The sequence below is a fragment of the Bos indicus x Bos taurus genome, chromosome 13, assembly GCF_003369695.1.
Source record: "Bos indicus x Bos taurus breed Angus x Brahman F1 hybrid chromosome 13, Bos_hybrid_MaternalHap_v2.0, whole genome shotgun sequence".
In the NCBI taxonomy this organism is placed as follows: Eukaryota; Metazoa; Chordata; class Mammalia; order Artiodactyla; family Bovidae; genus Bos; species Bos indicus x Bos taurus.
Genome location: NC_040088.1, coordinates 36,922,342 through 36,941,309, shown reverse-complemented (window position 1 = coordinate 36,941,309; position 18,968 = coordinate 36,922,342). Strand labels below are relative to the sequence as shown.

General features: G+C 44.8%; 1 protein-coding gene across 4 annotated transcripts in view; it reads left to right on the top strand.

The window, feature by feature from the left end:
• LARP4B (La ribonucleoprotein domain family member 4B) overlaps positions 1–18,968 on the top strand; it is a 58,484-nt gene that overhangs the window by 4,803 nt on the left and 34,713 nt on the right. The window contains exons 1-4 of one of the 4 annotated variants that reach the window (XM_027559458.1): positions 6,732–7,106; positions 8,586–9,748; positions 13,850–13,988; positions 14,216–14,356. In XM_027559458.1, coding sequence (XP_027415259.1) covers positions 6,824–7,106; positions 8,586–9,748; positions 13,850–13,988; positions 14,216–14,356 — 1,726 coding nt within the window. In that variant the 5' untranslated portion in view covers positions 6,732–6,823. The other 3 variants (XM_027559457.1, XM_027559460.1, XM_027559459.1) reach the window with 3 other exon arrangements.

Here is an 18,968-nt window from a genome sequence, read left to right as displayed (position 1 = left end):
TTGAGATGAAAAAAACTGGAGGAGTAAAGCTTTGTGGAGAGAAAATCCACCTGTTAAAAATTTAAGTGAGCAGTGAAGTGGGTCACTAGTGCCAGTTGGTCCTAATTAGGGAGGTTAGGGCCTGAGACTTAAATTTGTAATCCACAAATAGGTTTTTTTTATTGTATTCCCTGTGGCTGAGCTGGTAAAGAATCTGCCTGCAATGCAGGAGACCCCAGTTCAATTCCTGGGTTGGGAAGATCCCCTGGAGGAGGGAAAGACTACCTACTGCAGTATTCTGGCCTGGAGAATTCCATGGACTGTATTATATTAGTCCATGGGGTCACAAAGAGTCAGACACGACTGAGCGACTTTGACTTAATAACTTCACCTAATGATATAGAAAAGAATTTTATTGTTTATATGGATTAGGTAACTGAGTTACCAAAAATAAAAAATTCAATTAAAAAGTAACCGAGTTGCCCTTTAGAATAAAATCAACTCTCATACTTTTTTTCCTTCTATAATTTTTTGGCCGTCTTAAAAGTTTTTTGTCCTTCAGAGGTGATGGTGGCTTTGTAGGATGACTGAGAATGTCTTTTTCTTTTCAGTTGTTTGGAAGAGTTTGAGAAGCATAGGTGTCAGCTCTTCCTTGTATGTTAGGTGGAGTTCCCCAGAGAAGTCATCCAGGCCTGGACTCTTGTTTGCATGGAGTTTATTGTTATTTTTAAATTGCAGATTGTATTTCACATCTAGTGATCTGTCTGTTCAAATTATCTAATTCTTCACTTAGTTTCAGCAGGCTATGTATTTCTAGAAATGTGTCCACCTTCTAAGTTGGCTGTTTTGTTGACGTATAACTAACTGTTCATAATATTTTCTTTAACAGTATTTTGTATTTCCATGGTATTGGTTGTTACTTTTCCTCTTTCATTTCTTATTTTGTTTAGTTGTATTTCTTTTTTCTTCTTGGTCAGCCTGGTCAGAGGTTTGTTACTTTTGTTTATCCTTTCAAAAAACTAGTTCTTGGTTTTATGATCTTTTTCTTAATTTTCTGTGTCCTCTCTGATCTTTATTATTTCTTCCTACCTTCCGGCTTTCGGTTCTGTTTATTGTTCCTTTTCTAATTCTTTAGGTGATAGATTAGGTTGTTTATTTGAGATTTTTTTCTTCTTTTTTTGTGGAAGTCTTGTATCACTATGAACTTCCCTCTTAGAACTGCTTTTGCTGCATCTCATAGTTTTTGTATGGTTGTGTCTTCATTGTCATTTGTTTAGAAGTAATTCTAAAATTTCGTCTTTGATTTCATTGTTGACCCAGTGGTCTCCTAGTAGCATGTTGTTTAGTCTGTGCAGTTGTTTTTTTCTCTTTTCTCTTTCTGTGGTTGATGTTCTACTTTTATGCTCTTGTGGTCAGGAAAGATGCTTGAAATAATTTCTGTTCTATTCGGTTTGTTGAGGCTTGTTTTGTGCCCTAGAGAGTGTTCTGTGCACTCTTAAATTAAAAGAACGTGTGTTCTGGTTTTTTTGGATGTAACATCCTGGAAATATCAATTAAATCTAATTGTTCTGTTTTGTCATTCAAGATCTTTGTTGCCTTCTTATTTTCTGTCTGAAAGATCTATCCATTTATGTCAGTGGAATGTTAAAAGTCTACTGTTACTATATTCCCATCCATTCTTTACATTTATGTCTGTAGTGTTTGTTTTATGTATTAAGTGCTCCTGTATTGGGTGCATGTATGTTAACAAATACTATGTCTGCCTCTTGTGTTGATGCTTTTATATGTGTCCTACTCTGTCATTCTTTGTGGTTTTTGTTTTAAAGTCTGTTTTGTCTGATATGACTATTGCCAACTCCACTTTCTTGTCATTTCCCTGAGCATGAAATGTCTTTTTCTATCTCATTTCCAGTTTGTATGTGTCTTTTGCCCTAAAGTGCTCTCCTATAGGTAGCATACTGTAGGTTCTTGTTGTATTATCCAGTCTGACACTGTCTTTTGATTGGAACATTTAGTCCATTGGCATTTAAAGTAATTATTGATTAGTATGTATTTATTGCCATCTTAAACCTTGTTTTGCAGTTAATTTTTTATTTTTTCTTTGTTTCTTTTTGTTTTTCCTTTTGTGGTTAATGGTTTTCTTTCATTATTATTCTTGAGTCTTTTTTTGTTTTTTTTTTGTTTTTGTGAATCCATTGTATTTTTTTGATGTGTGGTTACCCTGGTTTTCCAGTATTTAACCCATAACTGTATCTACTTGCTTTATACTGATTGTCATATAAGCTCAAACACATTCTAAAAGATGTACATTTTCTTACTCCCCTTCCCCACATTTTTCATAACCTTTTAAGTGAGAACTTTTTAAAGATTGTCATTGATTTAAAATTGTCTTTTTAATAGCATCAGTTCAGTTCAGTTGCTCAGTCGTGTCCGACTCTTTGCGACCCCATGAATCGCAGCATGCCAGGCCTCCCTGTCCATCACCAACTCCCGGAGTTCACTCAGACTCACGTCCATCAAGTCAGTGATGCCATCCAGCCATCTCATCCTCTGTCGTGCCCTTCTCCTCCTGCCCCCAATCCCTCCCAGCATCAGAGTCTTTTCCAATGAGTCAACTCTTCACATGAGGCGGCCAAAGTACTGGAGTTTCAGCTTTAGCATCATTCCTTCCAAAGAAATCCCAGGGCTGATCTCCTTCAGAACGGACTGGTTGGATCTCCTTGCAGTCCAAGGGACTCTCAAGAGTCTTCTCCAACACCACAATTCAAAAGCATCAATTCTTTGGCACTCAGCCTTCTTCACAGTCCAAGTCTCACAACCATACATGACCACAGGGAAAACCATAGCCTTGAGTAGACGGACCTTTGTTGGCAAAGTAATGTCTCTGCTTTTGAATATGCTATCTAGGTTGGTCATAACTTTCCTTCCAAGGAGTAAGCGTCTTTTAATTTCATGGCTGCAGTCACCATCTGCAGTGATTTTGGAGCCCCAAAAATTAAAGTCCGACACCACAGTTCATCAATTCTTCGGCGCTCGGCTTTCTTCACAGTCCAACTCTCACATCCATACATGACCACTGGAAAAACCATAGCCTTGACTAGACGGACCTTTGCATAGAACTACTGAAAAATTCTTATTGTATGTAATTCTTATAGAAATAAAACTTGATTGCCTAAACCTATATAATGCAAATTGGTGACTTTCATTTTTAGTCTGGCAGGTGGTATTTCGCCAAAATGAAAGCTCCTTCACCAAGTGCTCATGGTGTTACGAAGAATTTCTTTGAGTTTTCTGCAGCTTGAACTGCTGAGTGCCAAGTGAACAACTTCCTGCTGCTTTTATTGATTTACTTCTGTGTACACCTTGGTGTCACCTAGCCTTCCCTGGGCATGAATGAAATGATGTACTAGATTCAATTCTTTTCTCAGTAGGTTAGGTCTTCCCTGGTAGCTCAGCTGGTAAAGAATCCGCCTGCAGTGTAGGAGACCCCAGTTTGATTCCTGGATTGGGAAGATCCCCTGGAAAAGGGAACAGCCACTATTCTTGCATGGACAGAGGAGCCTGGCAGGCTACAGTCCATGGAGTTGCAGATCGGATACCACTGAGAGACTTTTACTAGGTCAGTTAAGTGTTGTTGCCTAGCAACAGTGCACTCTTAAACCTATGTTTGTGTTTGCATCTTTGAGAGAGCCTGCAGATCCCCCAGTTTGAGAGAGTCAGTGGTGCATTTACTGCTAGGATGCTTTCCCAGACGCTTGAACAGTGGGCGGCATGTGGGCATAAGAGAGTTGTTCTGCACAGTTGAGAGGGGTGGCCTTACAAAGCAAGATGAGATTTGGAAATCAGGGGGAGGAGAGTGTAGAACAGTCAGATTGAATTGCTATCATCATGTTTAAGCAGAATTCCTAAATTTTTTTTTTTAATCAAAAACTATCAGTGTTTTATAAAATGTTAAAAGTCCACCAGCCATAACTTGTAGGTTAACATAGAAAAATCTCTCTCACAAAAGAATTAACAGAATGATTTTGTTTTCAAAATGTCGTATTTGAATCATAGTCAGCAAAAGAATGCAGAGTTCCAAAGAATAACAGGGAGAGATAAGAAAGCCTTTCTCAGCGATCAATGCAAAGAAATAGAGGAAAACAACAGAATGGGAAAGACTAGAGATCTCTTCAAGAAAATTAGAGATACTAAGGGAACATTTCATGGAAAGATGGGCTTGATGAAGGACAGAAATGGTATGAACTTAAAAAAAGCAGAAGATATTGAGAAGAGGTGTCAAGAATACACAGAAGAACTATACAAAAAAGACTTCATGACCTAGATAATCATGATGGTATGATCACTCACCTAGAGCCAGACATCCTGGAATGTGAAGTCAAGTGGGCCTTAAGAAGCATCACTACAAACAAAGCTAGTGGAGGTGATGGAATTTCAGTGGAGCTATTTCAAATCCTGAAAGATGATGCTGTGAAAGTGCTGTACTCAATATGCCAGCGAATTGGGAAAACGCAGCAGTGGCCACAGGACTGGAAAAGGTCAGTTTTCATTCTAATCCCAAAGAAAGGCAATGCCAAAGAATGCTCAAACTACCGCACAATTGCACTCATCTCACACGCTAGTGAAGTAATGCTCAAAATTCTCCAAGCTGGGCTTTAGCAATATGTGAACCATGAACTTGCAGATGTTCAAGCTGGATTTAGAAGAGGCAGAAGAACCAGAGATCAAATTGCTAACATCCTCTGGATCATCAAAAAAGCGAAAGAGTTCCAGAAAAACATCTATTTCTGCCTTATTGACTATGCCAAAGCCTTTGACTGTGGATCACAATAAACTGTGAAAGATTCTGAAAGACATGGGCATACCAGACCACCTGACCTGCCTCTTGAGAAACCTGTATGCAGGTCAGGAATCAACAGTTAGAACTGGACATGGTTCCAAATCCTATTTGGAGTACGTCAAGGCTGTAGATTGTCACCCTGCTTATTTAACTTATATGCAGAGTACATCATGAGAAACGCTGGGCTGGATGAAGCACAAGCTGGAATCAAGATTGCTGGGAGAAATATCAATAACCTCAGATATGCAGATGACACCACCCTTATGGCAGAAAGTGAAGAGGAACTCAAAAGCTTCTTGATGAAAGTGAAAGAGGAGAGTGAAAAAGTTGGCTTAAACCTCAGCTTTCAGAAAACTAAGATCATGGCTTCTGGTCCCATCACTTCATGGGAATGGTGGGGAAACAGTGGAAACAATGTCAGGCTTTATTTTGGGGGCTCCAAAATCACTGCAGATGGTGATTGCAGCCATGAAATTAAAAGACGCTTACTCCTTGTAAGGAAAGCTATGAACAACCTAGATAGCATATTCAAAAGCAGAGACATTACTTTGCGTCCATCTAGTCAAGGCTATGATTTTTCCAGTGGTCATGTATGGATATGAAAGTTGGACTGTGAAGAAAGCTGAGCGCCAAAGAATTGATGCTTTTGAACTGTGGTGTTGGAGGAGACTCTTGAGAGTCCCTTGGACTGCAAGGAGATCCAACCAGTCCATTCTAAAGGAAATCAGTCCTGGGTGTTCAGTAGAAGGACTGATGCTAAAGCTGAAACTCCAATACTTTGGCCACTCATGCGAAGAGTTGACTCATCTGAAAAGACTCTGATGCTGGGAGGGATTGGGGGCAGGAGGAGAAGGGGACGACAGAAGATGAGATGGCTGGATGGCAGCACCAACTTGATGGACATGAGTTTGAGTGAACTCCTGGAGTTGGTGATGGACAGGAAGGCCTGGCGTGCTGCAATTCATGGGGTTGCAAAGAGTCGTACACGACTGAGTGACTGAACTGAACTGAAGAAAAAGAATCTCTTGTTCAGAGAACAAAGCTTATGGATGTTGAAGTAAGTTCAGATCCATTGTGGTGCTCATGTTCCTGGGCCATGGGATGCACGATAACTGCACTCCTCATGCTCAAAGAAGGGCTTCATTTGGGAGCTTTTGGGGGGTCCCTGGACTGGGCTGCAGGTGTCGATTTTCTTTCTTTGTTTCTCTTGCTCTTTCTGGTTTTTTTTACCAAAACTTTTGAACATCTGCAGAAATACAGTAATAAAACAAACCTCAGTGTGCCAATTTTGACGTGAACAGTTCCTGCCCTTGTAGTTTGCTTTTTCTTTTTCCTCCCGTCTGCACACATGGTGTTTGAAAGTGTTACGTCTGTATGTATTTACTTCTTTATTTTCAGGCCAGGTGTGTTTTAACGCAAATCCCAGACAGCATATGCTATTCACAGGGAACCCTTCAATATACATCTCTTACTGGACACCATTCCAGTTTTGTGCCTAGCATGATCATTACTGAATATTGACAACTATAAGAACCTAAGAAGTTTAAAGAACACATTTTTACTGTTGTTTCCCTTTGGGGAGAAGATATATGTTAACTCCTTTGGTTGCCACCATTCCGTGAAATGCAATTCAGAGAATGCTGAAATGGTATAAAAAGCCAAACTCTGTAGTGACTGCTTCTGGCTGGGATAATAATGTTAGTTAGTTTTCTATTGGATTTATGAGACTAAGAAAAATACCAGAAAGATCTCCCGTGTTATGTGTGTGTTTGGACTCTGGCTGCTGTTTGGACTGTCGGGCATGAGGAGATTGCCACTGGGCAGGTCTGCTGTGATTTGGATTTGGGACTTGAGTGGCAGAGACATGTGACTGCTGTGCGAGTGTTATTTTTGGGATCTGGGTGTCGGCTTCTCGTCAGAAACCATAGAAAGTTAGTGGGAGATGCACTTGTGGAGGTTCAGAAAGCAACAGGCATTGTTATGTGAGTTTTTGAACTTTTGAACATGGGTTGTTGCTTCCGCAAAGAATTAAGTAGTGACAATGACAATGAAAAAATTGGCCTGTTGCAGAAATCAGTGGAGGAGAAGGAACCGGAGAGCAAGATAAGTAAAACTTTATCTTCATTATTCAGTGCCTTTGGAGATGAGGCGCTTCCTGGTGGTGGACGCAGGGCCAGCGTGTGGGCTGGGGTTTTGGCAAGGCTGGAACGCAGACAGGGCCCAGCGCCTGGGTGGCTGCTGGACTCCTCTCCCACGTCCGGGCTCTTTACTGGATCTGGACACATAGGTGAGGCTGACGGGAACCCTGACGTCACCACCATGGGGCACGGTGGTGAAGGTGCCCGGGGCCCTCCGTTTGTGGGTCTCCCCGATGGTGAGGGGCCCTGCTGTCCAGCCCCGGCGCCCCCTGACCAGGGCCTTGGCCACCACCCTCGCTGCCACTGCCCAGCCACCTGGGAAAGCTCCGAGGTGGGGAACAAGGTGCTGGTCACTGTTCATATTGGTAGTGCTGCTGATTCCTCAGATCTGAGTGGTGAAGAGAGGGCAGGGGGAGGTCTTGTTTGTGGTGACTGCAAACGGTATAGGAATTCCCGAGAGAGCAGGTTTTACAGTATTTGTGCTGTTGATCCTGACGGCCCAGAAGATGGAGGTGAGCTGTGTGCTCATGCGTGTGAAACAGCTACAGCTCCCCAGAGCCGTCCAGCTGTCACCTCCGAGGGGGCCCACAGAGGGGCCCAGCTGCCAGACAGTGCTGGCCGTGGGCCTGGGGTGTTGGAGGCCCCTGGGGCAAAGTTGCCCCTGCAGGTCAGGCCACTCCCAAGGGAGAGAGAGTGGGCTCTTGGTGAGAAAGCTCAACCTTGCTCTGCCCTGGTGAGTGACAGTGACCCACCCTGTGCCACAGACGTTGGTGCCTTGCTGGCACAGACCTTCGCCAGCTTCCCTGAAGCTGACACAGAAAGGAGTGCATTCCGTAATGTGGGCACACTCCCCACCTTAAACATCCACACAGACGCTGCCTGCCTAGTGAGTGCATGCACCATCCCTGAAGGGAGATCGCGTGGCAGTTCACAGCCTGCGGGTCTGGTGACTGATTCACAGAGTACTGTAATCAGTGGCGCTTCACTTGTTGAGAGAGGTGGTGATTGTGGGACTGTAACAGCTCATGCAGATCAGAGTTTAAACTCTGGAAGGGAAGGAGCGAGTAACTCTGCAAAACCACTGAAAGGCAGTGATTGTTCCAGTTTAGATGTTAGCAGATCAAACTGCAGAATCCTTTCCGTATGTCGCGATAGAATCAGTTTAAGTTCAGTAAGATGTATTACTTCAGGGACCTTTAGATTTCTGCCTACTCATGCAAATTTCCAAGAGCCAGCCCCTCACAGAGGCGATGGCCCGAGGCCCTTGGTACTTGCGGAGCAGCGCCTGGGCGACCGCAGTGTAGAAAGTGGACGCGGCCCGCATGCAGACAAGGCCGGCTTGTCTTTGCTGTCTCGGGATCATCCATCTTACCAGGATGAGGGTGACACTAGTGTTTTGGAAGATGGGGCTTGTGGTAAGAGGGCTTCTGAGTGGAGAGCTGCTGCCCAGGTGGACCTGAGTATGAACACCGGGGCCAGCAAGGCCTGGGCCCAGAGCCGCAACATGGTATGTGCAGTGCGGGCCGCAGCCGGCCCAGGGATGTCCCGAGACTCGCAGGGAGCACCTCCACACAGCAAGTCCCTCCTCTGCTCCAGGTGGCCTGCAAGTGACCTCATTTCCTCTGCAGGTGTTTTCACCTGCGCCAAAGAGGAGAGTGAAACAAAGAGTGAGTCGTGTGTGAAGAGCTCAGGGAAGGACCCTCACAGACCAGAGAGTTCTGAGCAGGAACCCCCGAAAGCCAGGACAGCTGCCACAGAGAGGGTCCAGATAGACCCCCGAACAGCCTTTGACTGGGAAGCACATGCACAGAAACGCACAGCAGTGCCCAGTCAGAGTGTGCTTGCTTGTGTCAGTTCTGGTGAAGCAAAGAATCCTGACTTTGAGACAGCTCACACAGGAAGGAACGATACCTACCGAGTGAATGACGGCAGTCATGAGGATCTCAGCCTTGCACCACCTGTAAGCAAGAGTTCGGCCCCAGGCGTGCAGGACTTGGAAGGCGTGCGGGTGAGCCCTGTGCACAGCGGTGGCAGCCCTCTGCCAAAGCAGGTTCTCTCCCAGTCAGCCGGAGACGCTCCTGAGGCCTCTGGTGGGCGAGCGTCAGGGCTGAAAGAACCAGAGCGGACGGGTGGAGAAGAGGAGGAGGCACTGCGTCTGCAGGAAGGCTGTGGCGGGCCCGGCACTGCCAGCCACGCAGGCCTGTGTGGGACAGGTGCATGCGCATGCCCTTTCAGCCAGAGCGGTACCAGGCCCATGGCACAGGGACCTGCCTTACAAGGGGACATGGGCTTGGTGGTCTCTGAAAGAGTGGAGTTAGGGGTTTTACGTGCAGGGTGCTCCTGCGTGACTGGTGTTTACCCTGCCCAAGTGGACGGGCCGCAGGGAATTCCTGTTGTCCCAGGTGACAGCAGGGAGGTGGCCGTCCCAGATTGTGAGTACCCTGCCCTGTCGCTTATGTCTGAAGAGCTGTCTGAGGGGGATTTGCGGAGCCCCCCAGGGCATCAGCATCCCCAGTTTCTGAGTGCACTTTCCTGCTACCCGATGGCGGAGCTGGCAAGTCAGGTGTTTTCTGAGGGGCCAGCAGATGGTTGCAGATCTGAAGCGGGCTGTCCATGGACCGATACAGTCACGAAAGATACGTTAGAAGATGAGCAAATCTTTAGTGAGGACCTGCACTGTAAGCCCCAGGACCTGGAGATGTCTTTGTTTTGGATGGAAAAGCCTCCTTTTCAGCTACCAGTGGCAGAAGATACTATCATTTGGGGATGGCAAGAGACAGGTGCACACTTAGTAAGTATGCTGTATCAGTTTTTATTGCTGTGATGTGCTAATCTTTCATTTTGCTTTTTAACTTGGAATTAACAAAGATTTATTCTAAACAATTGTTAGTTGTTTCAATGTTGTTATAAAACGAAGTTAGTATAGCAGCAGTTTAATCATTTCCAAACTGCAGAGTGTCAATTCGGTTTCCTCGTAGTATATTGAAGCTAGGATCACTAGTGCCTGTGGTACAGGTCATCAGGCGTGGCTGTCCGTGGAGGCTGCCCTGCCCTGTTTTCATCCATCCTGTCCTCGCCACTGGCTCCTTGTGGAGTGGAACAAACATTTGGCCCATTGGATGTTTAAAATCACGCAGAAGGTTACACTTGGAGAACACAGAGGAGTTGAAATCTGCTTTCTACTGCTTTTGCTTGGCAGTCGTCCAGGGAGGTACGCTTGATGCTTTTAACTGGCTCCAGGATGTCGGTTCCCTCTTCTCATCAGAAGCACCTGCAGGGCTTTGAGACCCTCACTGCCCAGGCCCCACTGGTTTGGGAGAACCAAACCAGCATGTGATCCTGCACCAAGCAGGTTGTTTGAGCATCTTCCTAGAATTTCTGTAATAAATGCAAACTTTCAAGAAACAAGAAGTTAGTCTTGTTCTTGATGCAGTCCTTTGGGCACGTATATTTGTAGTAGCAAAATAGCATTCATTCAATCTGTTTATTTTTAGTGGTTTTTGTTGTATTAGGCAAGAGAAATAGTAATAGTGAACAGATAGTTGTGGCTCAAATATTATGCCTATTATTTGGAAACAAGCAAGTAGAAATTAAATTCTGTAATTTATCCACTAACCTCCTTTCTTTCTATTTCATGCTCAGATTTGGGAGTTTTTCCCGAAACAGTTACGTTCAGGTTAGTCAGTTTTATTCCTACAGTAGTTCTGGAGGCGAGCACCACTTAACCACTTCCCTCAGTGGACGTGGCTGACAGCTCTCCCCAGCTGTCCACACCTGTCTCTCAGGTGGAGCACACATGGCTCCTGCTCTTGCACGGGAGGGTGAGGTGCGTGTGCGCTGCTCTGAGTTAGCTGTCAGCTGCGCCATGTGCCTGACAGTGTGCTCACCTGACACGCTACACTTACTGGTACTGCTTTTTGTTCGAAACTCCAGTCCTAAGTGCCTGTGCAGACATCTCATTATAGCTGCTATTATGCTGTTTTACAGGTAACAAGCCAGAGTTATAGATGTCATGATTGTGAAGTCTTTGAATTGCTCTGAATTGCTAAACTTAGTGCCAATCCAGGACTAGTCCAGGCTCACTTAAACTTTAGAAAATGGGCACTTCTTTCCCTTCCATATCTCACCTGTCTTACATTCTCCATCTGCCTCCCCCTCCTCTGATACTCGGTGTTCTGGTTCCTACTCACTAACTTGTCAGTGGGATGGTTTTATTTCCTGGCCAAAGTGTGTGAGTTGGTAGGTTATTTATTTCTGTTAATGGAGCATAGCACTGAGGGGTAGTGTTTCTTTGAGTGTCAAAGTTTGGGGATACTGCACTCTTCAAAGAGTAACACGGGTCATTTGTGTAGAATGGCTTCAGAATGTGGCCATTAAGGTCAGCTCACTGCTAGTTCTACCAACTATTGCTTGGCCATGACTTTTCAGGGGAAAAATAAGACTTAGGAAGCCACACAGATGAAACTTGAATTGTTGATAATCAGTTGGAGGTCCCTGTGACTGCAGGAAAATAGCTGCATTTTGAAGAAATGTATTTGTTTAGTACAAGTTGTTTCTCATGTGAGTTACAAGAAGTTAATGAGCTCTTGATAAATGTTTTGTTTTCTTGATATTAGAACACAGTTTTCTAATTAGGATCATTTTTGTGGGTGAGTTACTTAACCTTCCTCTGCCTTGGTTTCCTTACTTGTGTCATGGGGCTGTCATGACTCAGGTGTGTGCGTGGGGTGTGCCTGGCACCCAGCTGGCTGTCACATCTCCGTTCTTGTATCCCTGTCATACCTCAGAATATCCCTTGAATCCTGACTGGCTGCTGGAGATTGTGTGAAGCCCCTGATGCCTGATTGCCTACTGTAGAAGTAGTCACTTGTGCACGGATAGTGTTCCGGTCAGCTGTGGCATAAAGCCTTGCACAAGTTGTCAAATAGTAGAAAGTAGAATTTTATGTTATTACATCACGAAACATTGGTTCCTCCCACATGTTTCTCAGGCAGCTCCCTGCTGGGCTCAGGACTGCAGGTGTTAGTGTGCCCAGAGTGTGTGTGCCTTAGAGTGTGCCCAGAGTGGACGCCGGGAGCCTATGGGGAGGACAGGACATGCCTTATGGGCGAGCGGAGCGGGAGGAGCCCGAGGCCTGCGTGGCTTTCAGGATGCTGTTTGTGGGCAGTGTGTTTCCAGGACTCTGTGTGTGTTAGCTGTAAAATGTGTGTTGGTGATGCAGTATAGCCAACTGCAGGTGGTGCTAAAAACGAGGAAGACCTCATGCAAAGTGCAGGTTGGAGTTAGGAATTTAGAGAATGTATAGTGTGTCCATGAGGTCAGGGGTCTGTTCCGTGGGTGGAAAACTTGACGTGTGTCACGTGGGAGAACGAGACTGGGTGTAACCAGAAGAGGTGGGTTATGAGAGTATTAGTATAGGAAGGAATAAAGGCCTCAATTTGAAGAAAAAGAGAACAGAGAGAAAAGGTGTACCTGCTGAGGAGGGCAGTGGTGCCCATGAGGTGTGGAGGTTGTCTGTACTGTGCTTGGTGCAGTCCTTGTTCCCGGACCACCTCGTGCTGTGCCTGGCGCTCACTGAGGATGTCAGAAGTGTGTGTTGAAGACACAGGTGGACGTGCAGGAGCAGAGTCCAGCAATGAGCTGGACGTTTAGATGTCACATAAGAAGGGAGCTTGAAGACTCAGTGCTTCTTGAGGGAAACATTTTTGAAGGAGAAGGGGTACCCTGTTCTTTGCCCTGTCTGGTACTTAAAATTTAGAAGGACTCCAGATCAGCCCTCACATAGGTGCCTGGTTCTGGGCGTGATGTTTATTGTCCATGCCTCGAGGTATGGGCAGAGGATACTCTATAACTTTATCCATATCAGCCTCTACCTCAGTTTCACAAATCGTTTTTTCACTGCAAGTGTCAGTCATCCCAGCTAGAGTGAATTTATGATGTTTTTTCTTTTTTTTTTTTAAGGTTGTTGACCCACATGTTTTGTTTCCTACTCGGCTCATCATGGTGCACTGGCCTTAGAGATGATCTTTCTGGGTGGCACCAGGAGGCTGCTCCCAGCGTGGAGCTGCTGCCTGGGCTCCTGGGACCCGGCCTTTTCCCCTCTTGCAGCCCTGGCCCTGCTTGGTGGGGTTGTGACGTGCAGTGCCTGGAGAATGCAGGTCGTGGCCAGGCTTGCTTAGGAATTGGGGTGGCTGCCCCAGGACATCAGCTTCTTTTAGATTTGGGGGACTCTTCAGGATTTGTAAGCAGGAGAGAGAAAATTCAAGGGTGGTGGTGGGTTTAGTGAGGTGTGCCAGGAAAGACCCTAGCAGTCCCCAAGGGACGCAAAGGTGTGAGCCAGCCGAGCAGACGTCTGGGAGTGTTCTGACAGTTGAGCCCAGGGAGTCGAGGGCCAGTGTTTTTGGAACAGCCTGGGGGTCACGTGACTGGAAATGGGCACAGTCACAGGGTGTCCGCATCTGGTGCCTCTCCACCATGACTCTTTCATTTTCTATGGCCTTTAACCTTTAGCAGTGTTCAAGCTTTATTTTAGAGTTTCATCCATCGGTTCTCAGATTTGCAAATCTTTGAATTGTGTTGGGTAGTCTGGACCAGAGAAATAACTGAGTCACCAGTTAAAAAAGTTGATCAGATACCCCATGAAGGCAGGACTTTGATTCCCATTTCTTGAGTGCCTTTCACTTGGTAAGAAATTAACATCTGGTGAGTGGAGTTCTGAGTGCATCAACTTGGATCACTTTTGCATCTGATTTCTCCCTAAAAGTACGTGTAAATAGGTTCAGCCTTTTTCACATAAATTCTCTAGCATGGATATGTTTTAACTTTGAATTAGTAAGTAAAATTGCAGTGATTGGAATTTGGATGCAAATAAACACATCATATTTTTTCTTAGGTACCAACAGCCAAAGTTTCAGAGCTAAACCCTAATGCAAAAGTATGGGGCACTCCACTGTTACAGCTGGAAGCGCGTGGAGCTGCAGATGGCGGTGTGAGCACCGTCTGGGAGGCGCCACCTGGCCGTGGCCACCTCGGTGAGTGGGCGGGGCTGGGCCTCTGCTCTGGGCTGCAGCCTTGTTTCCTTTGAGTTCACTTTTGGGAAAGTGTTTAAGATCTGTGTCATGGTTGGTGACAGTATTTATGAACCCTGAGGTCTCTCACAGTCAAGTTGAAAAGGTCAGTAACTGCAGGTGTAAGTCTTTGTTTTAAGAAAAAGCTGTTCTTCTAACCCCTCCTCTTGGGTTGAAATTCTTAATTACAGGATTGGACACCAACGGTGATGGTGACAAAAGTCATGACAATGTTGGGCTGTCAGATCTACAGGAATCAGACCAGACAGCCATGAGCACTTTGGGTCTGGACCACTCAGAGTATGAGTCACCGCCTGAAAGTGGTGAGACAGGTAAAGCTGTTTTATGATTTCATTTTCATGTAGAGTATGGGCTGCTTTATGTTGCACTTTTGGTTCTTTGTTCATTTCTTCCTCTTCTTTGTTTCTTTCCTTGTGGTTTGATGATTTCTTTGGTGGCATGCTTGTGTTCTTTTCTCTCTGGCTTCTGTGTAGCTATTGTAGGTTTTCAGATTTGTGGTTACAGTGTTCCTCATATATGTTGACCTGTAACTTTATCTACTTGTTAATAGAAATGACTGATAGTCAGTTAAGTTGAGACACATTCTAAAAGATGGACATTTTTACTCCCTTCCCCCACATTTTGTTTTGTTATGTCATTTTGCGAATTCTTATCTCTCCCTTAATTGTATATAGTTGTAGTTGCTTGTACAGTTTGTATTTTAATCTGTATACGACTTGTAGCTATAGTTGCTTCTGCAGTTTGTATTTTAATCTGTGTATGACTTGTAGTTACAGTTGTATCTACAATTTGTATTTTAATCTGTATACTGACTTACATAAATAATCTTCAGTCCTTGCTATGTATCTGCCTTTCCTAGTGGGGTTTCCCTTTCCTATAGGTTCTTCTTTTCCACTTGGAGAAGACCCCTCAACATTTCTTCAGTGCAGGTTTAGTACTGATGAATTCTTTTAGTTTCTTCATGTCTGAGAAGCTCTTTAATCTTTTCTTCAATTCCAAATGATTATCTTGCTGGGTAGAGTAATGGAGGTTACAAGTTTTACCTTTCAGCCATTGATACGTATCCTGCCACTCCCTTCTGGCCTGCAGAGTTTCTGCTGAAAAGTCAGTTGATAGCCTTATGAAGGTTCCCTTGATTGTAACTCCTTGTTTTTCTCTTGCTTCCTTTAGAATCCTCTTTATCTGTAACTTTTGCCATTCTAATTATGACGTGTCTTGGTGTGGGTCTCTGAGTTCCATCTCGTTTGGAATGGGACCCTCCGTGCTTCCTGTTCCTGGATATCTGTTTCTTCAGCTTTGGGAAGTTTCCAGCCATGATTTCATCAGATGCATATTTTACCTTCTCTGTCTCTTCTTTTTCTGGAACCTCTGTAATGTGGTTTTAGTATACTTGATGTTGTCCCAGAGGCCCCTTAAACTATCCTTATTTTTAAAAATAGCTGAAGTGGTTCTTTGCTATTCTTATTGAGTAGTTTCCGTTATTCTGTCTTCCCGGTCACTTGTGAGTTTTTTTGTGTTACTTGATCTGTTTTCAGTCCTTACACTGTTTTTCATTTCTGTTATTGTATTCTTCAGCTCTGACTGCTGCTTTTTAAAAAATTATTTCCTAGTTTCTTGTTAAAATTCTCACTGTGTTCATGTATTCCTTTTCCCAACTTCAGTTAGCATTCTTATTACTAATACTTTGATTTTTTTTAATCTGCTATTTATCTCTATTTCGTTAGTTTTTTCCCCTTTCATTTGAAACATACTCCTCAGTCATTGGTGCTGAAGCAGAAAGAAGCCTTGAGGGTTGGGTTCGAGCTGGTTCCATTCCCTCTAAATGTGTGTGCACCCCACCCCCTTCCTGCAATGGCTTCTCCACACTAGTGGAGAGTAGGCCAGAGCACGAGGGGCCGGAGTGAGCTGGGGTGCATGCTTGGTGGTCCCAGCTCACCATCAGAGCCCCAGGCAGCTTCCTGTCCACTCCTCTGTGCACAAAGGTACTATCAGTGGCTGCCATCACCCCATCCAGACATTGATGTGCTTTAAAAGTTCTGCCTGTTAAACCTGTCCCTAAACAATGTACCTTTCACTGGTTCCTTTGGTTCTTCTGTAAACTGACTCTCCTGCTGATGCAGAGGTGAGGGGTGCCGGTCTGGAGGCCTCAGGGGAATGTAAGACCCGAATAGTTCCCGAAAGGCAGGTCAGATTTGAGTAGGAGAGGATGAGGCTGACGAGAAGGCAAAGTGCCAGGAGAAGTGCAGACAGGAAACGTTCATGTTGAAATTGAGTCAAACCCAGGAGGAGGTGGTTCTTTGTGAAAGGAGTATTTCAAGCATTTCAGAAGAAAAAGAAGGGAGTTCTCTTTTGGGGTGCAGGGTGTGGGCCAGCATAGAAATACCCGTGGGTAATGGGACAACAGTTGCTCACCTCTGATTTTGTTTCTGCCTTAATCTAAAAGACCAGACAGTTTAAGACCCCGGAAGACCTGAGGAATAGGCTGCACGCTTGTTATTGATGGTCATATGGGCACGTGTGAGTGCAGAGAAGCAGCTCCCCCAGATTGGCTGCCAACACTTAGCAGAGTGGCTGCACAAGGACTGTGTTCAGGCCCCCGTGTCACTGTCTAGAGAAGGTTGCATGACTGAGAAAGCCTGCCTTCCCTTTCTTACCACCAGCTGTAGGGTTATGTACGAAAGGTTATTAATTAAGTACTGTGTAAGTGTTTGACGTTAAGTATTTATTTTCCCCTAGAAGAGGACCCAGAAAGACCTCGTCTGCACGGTTGCTGCTGGCCTTTGTGACCACGTTCCCGTCCCCGCCTGGCCCCTCACTTCCCTCGTCACTCTGCCTGGATTACATAGACCATCATTTCAACTACTTCCTTGCATCTAACTTCCTTCATAGTTGCTTAGCAGATGCCTCTGACTTGTTTAAATGTAATTCTCTACCTACTCTGTCTGTTCTGAGCAGATAGACAGATGTGGCTGAAGAAGACAAGTGTTGCAATGTAGAGTGGTCTCATTTTCCATTCATGGTTTCAGACTTGCCCCACAGCACTGCAGTCGAGCACCTGGATGGCCATTTCACACCTGCCAACCTTGGGGGTGTAGAGCACTAATGAGGCACCACTGGTGTACCGTAAACATCACGTTTGGAATATCCTTGCTTTCTCTGTAAGCTTTATTTTCCTTAGCTTGAAGCAGTATTCACATCATTCTAGAACTGACTCGCTGATTCTTCCAGTTGGATTTGCTGGGTAGACACCTGAGAAACCACCTCCAGTCATGACAGAGTCGTGCCGGCTACCACAGAGACTGCCTGTGCCCTTCCTCCTGCCCACACCCTGCCCCAGCCAACTACTCATCTGCTTTCTGTCACTGCACTTTAGTCTGGAATTGTATGTAAAGAGTTTTACAGTATGTGCTCTTTTTGTGAGGCTTTTTTACTTACTTGTTTTGAGATTCATTCAAGTGGTAACATTTTGGGGCCTTTACTTTTTGGACCTAGTAGTGTTCCATTCCATTACCTATCATAGTTTGTTTTTTTATTCACCTGTTGATGCATGTTTGGATTGTTTTCAGTTGGGGCTGTTACAAATAAGGTACAATGGACATTTATAAACAAGGCTTTGTGTGTACATCTGTTTTCATTCCTTTTGGGTAAATACCCAGGAATGGAGTAGATGGGTCATCCGCTAGGCATTGGCTTATCTTTTTTAAGAATTGATAGAGCTGTGTTCCATAGCTGTCCCCTTGCACCCCCACTTGCAGTGCTCACAGCCTCTGCTGCTCCACACCACTGCTGGCACTTGATACCAACAGTCTTTTTAATGTTAACCATTCCAAAAGTTTGGTAGTAGAATCTTCCTGTGGATTTACTTCATATTTCCCTAGTGACTAATGGTGTCAAACATCTTTTCAAGTGTGTATGTTTCTTCAGTGACGGGTCTGTTCAAGTCTTTTGCCCATTTTCTTAATTGGATTGATTTATTATTGAACCAGAGATCAAATTGCCAACATCCGCTGGATCATGGAAAAAGCAAGAGAGTTCCAGAAAAACATCTATTTCTGCTTTATTGACTATGCCAAAGCCTTTGACTGTGTGGATCACAATAAACTATGGAAATTTTTGAAAGAGATGGGAATACCAGACCACCTGATCTGCCTCTTGAGAAATTTGTATGCAGGTCAGGAAGCAACAGTTAGAACTGGACATGGAACAACAGACTGGTTCCAGATAGGAAAAGGAGTTGGTCAAGGCTGTATGTTGTCACCCTGTTTATTTAACTTATATGCAGAGTACATCATGAGAAATGCTGGACTGGAAGAAACACAAGCTGGAATCAAGATTGCCAGGAGAAATATCAATATCCTCAGATGTGCAGATGACACCACCCTTATGGCAGAAAGTGAAGAGGAACTAAAAAGCCTCTTGATCAAAGTGAAAGTGGAGAGTGAAAAAGTTGGCTTAAAACTCAACATTCAGAAAACGAAGATCATGGCATCCGGTCCCATCACTTCATGGGAAATAGATGGGGAAACAGTGGAAACAGTGTCAGGCTTTATTTTTTGGGGCTCCAAAATCACTACAGATGGTGACTGCAGCCATGAAATTAAAAGACGCTTACTCCTTGGAAGGAAAGTTATGACCAACCTAGATAGCATATTCAAAAGCAGAGACATTACTTTGCCAACAAAGGTCCGTCTAGTCAAGGCTATGGTTTTTCCTGTGGTCATGTATGGATGTGAGAGTTGGACTGTGAAGAAGGCTGAGCGCCGAAGAATTGATGCTTTTGAACTGTGATGTTGGAGAAGACTCTTTGAGAGTCCCTTGGACTGCAAGGAGATCCAACCAGTCCGTTCTGAAGGAGATCAGCCCTGGGATTTCTTTGGAAGGACTGATGCTAAAGCTGAAACTCCAGTACTCTGGCCACCTCAT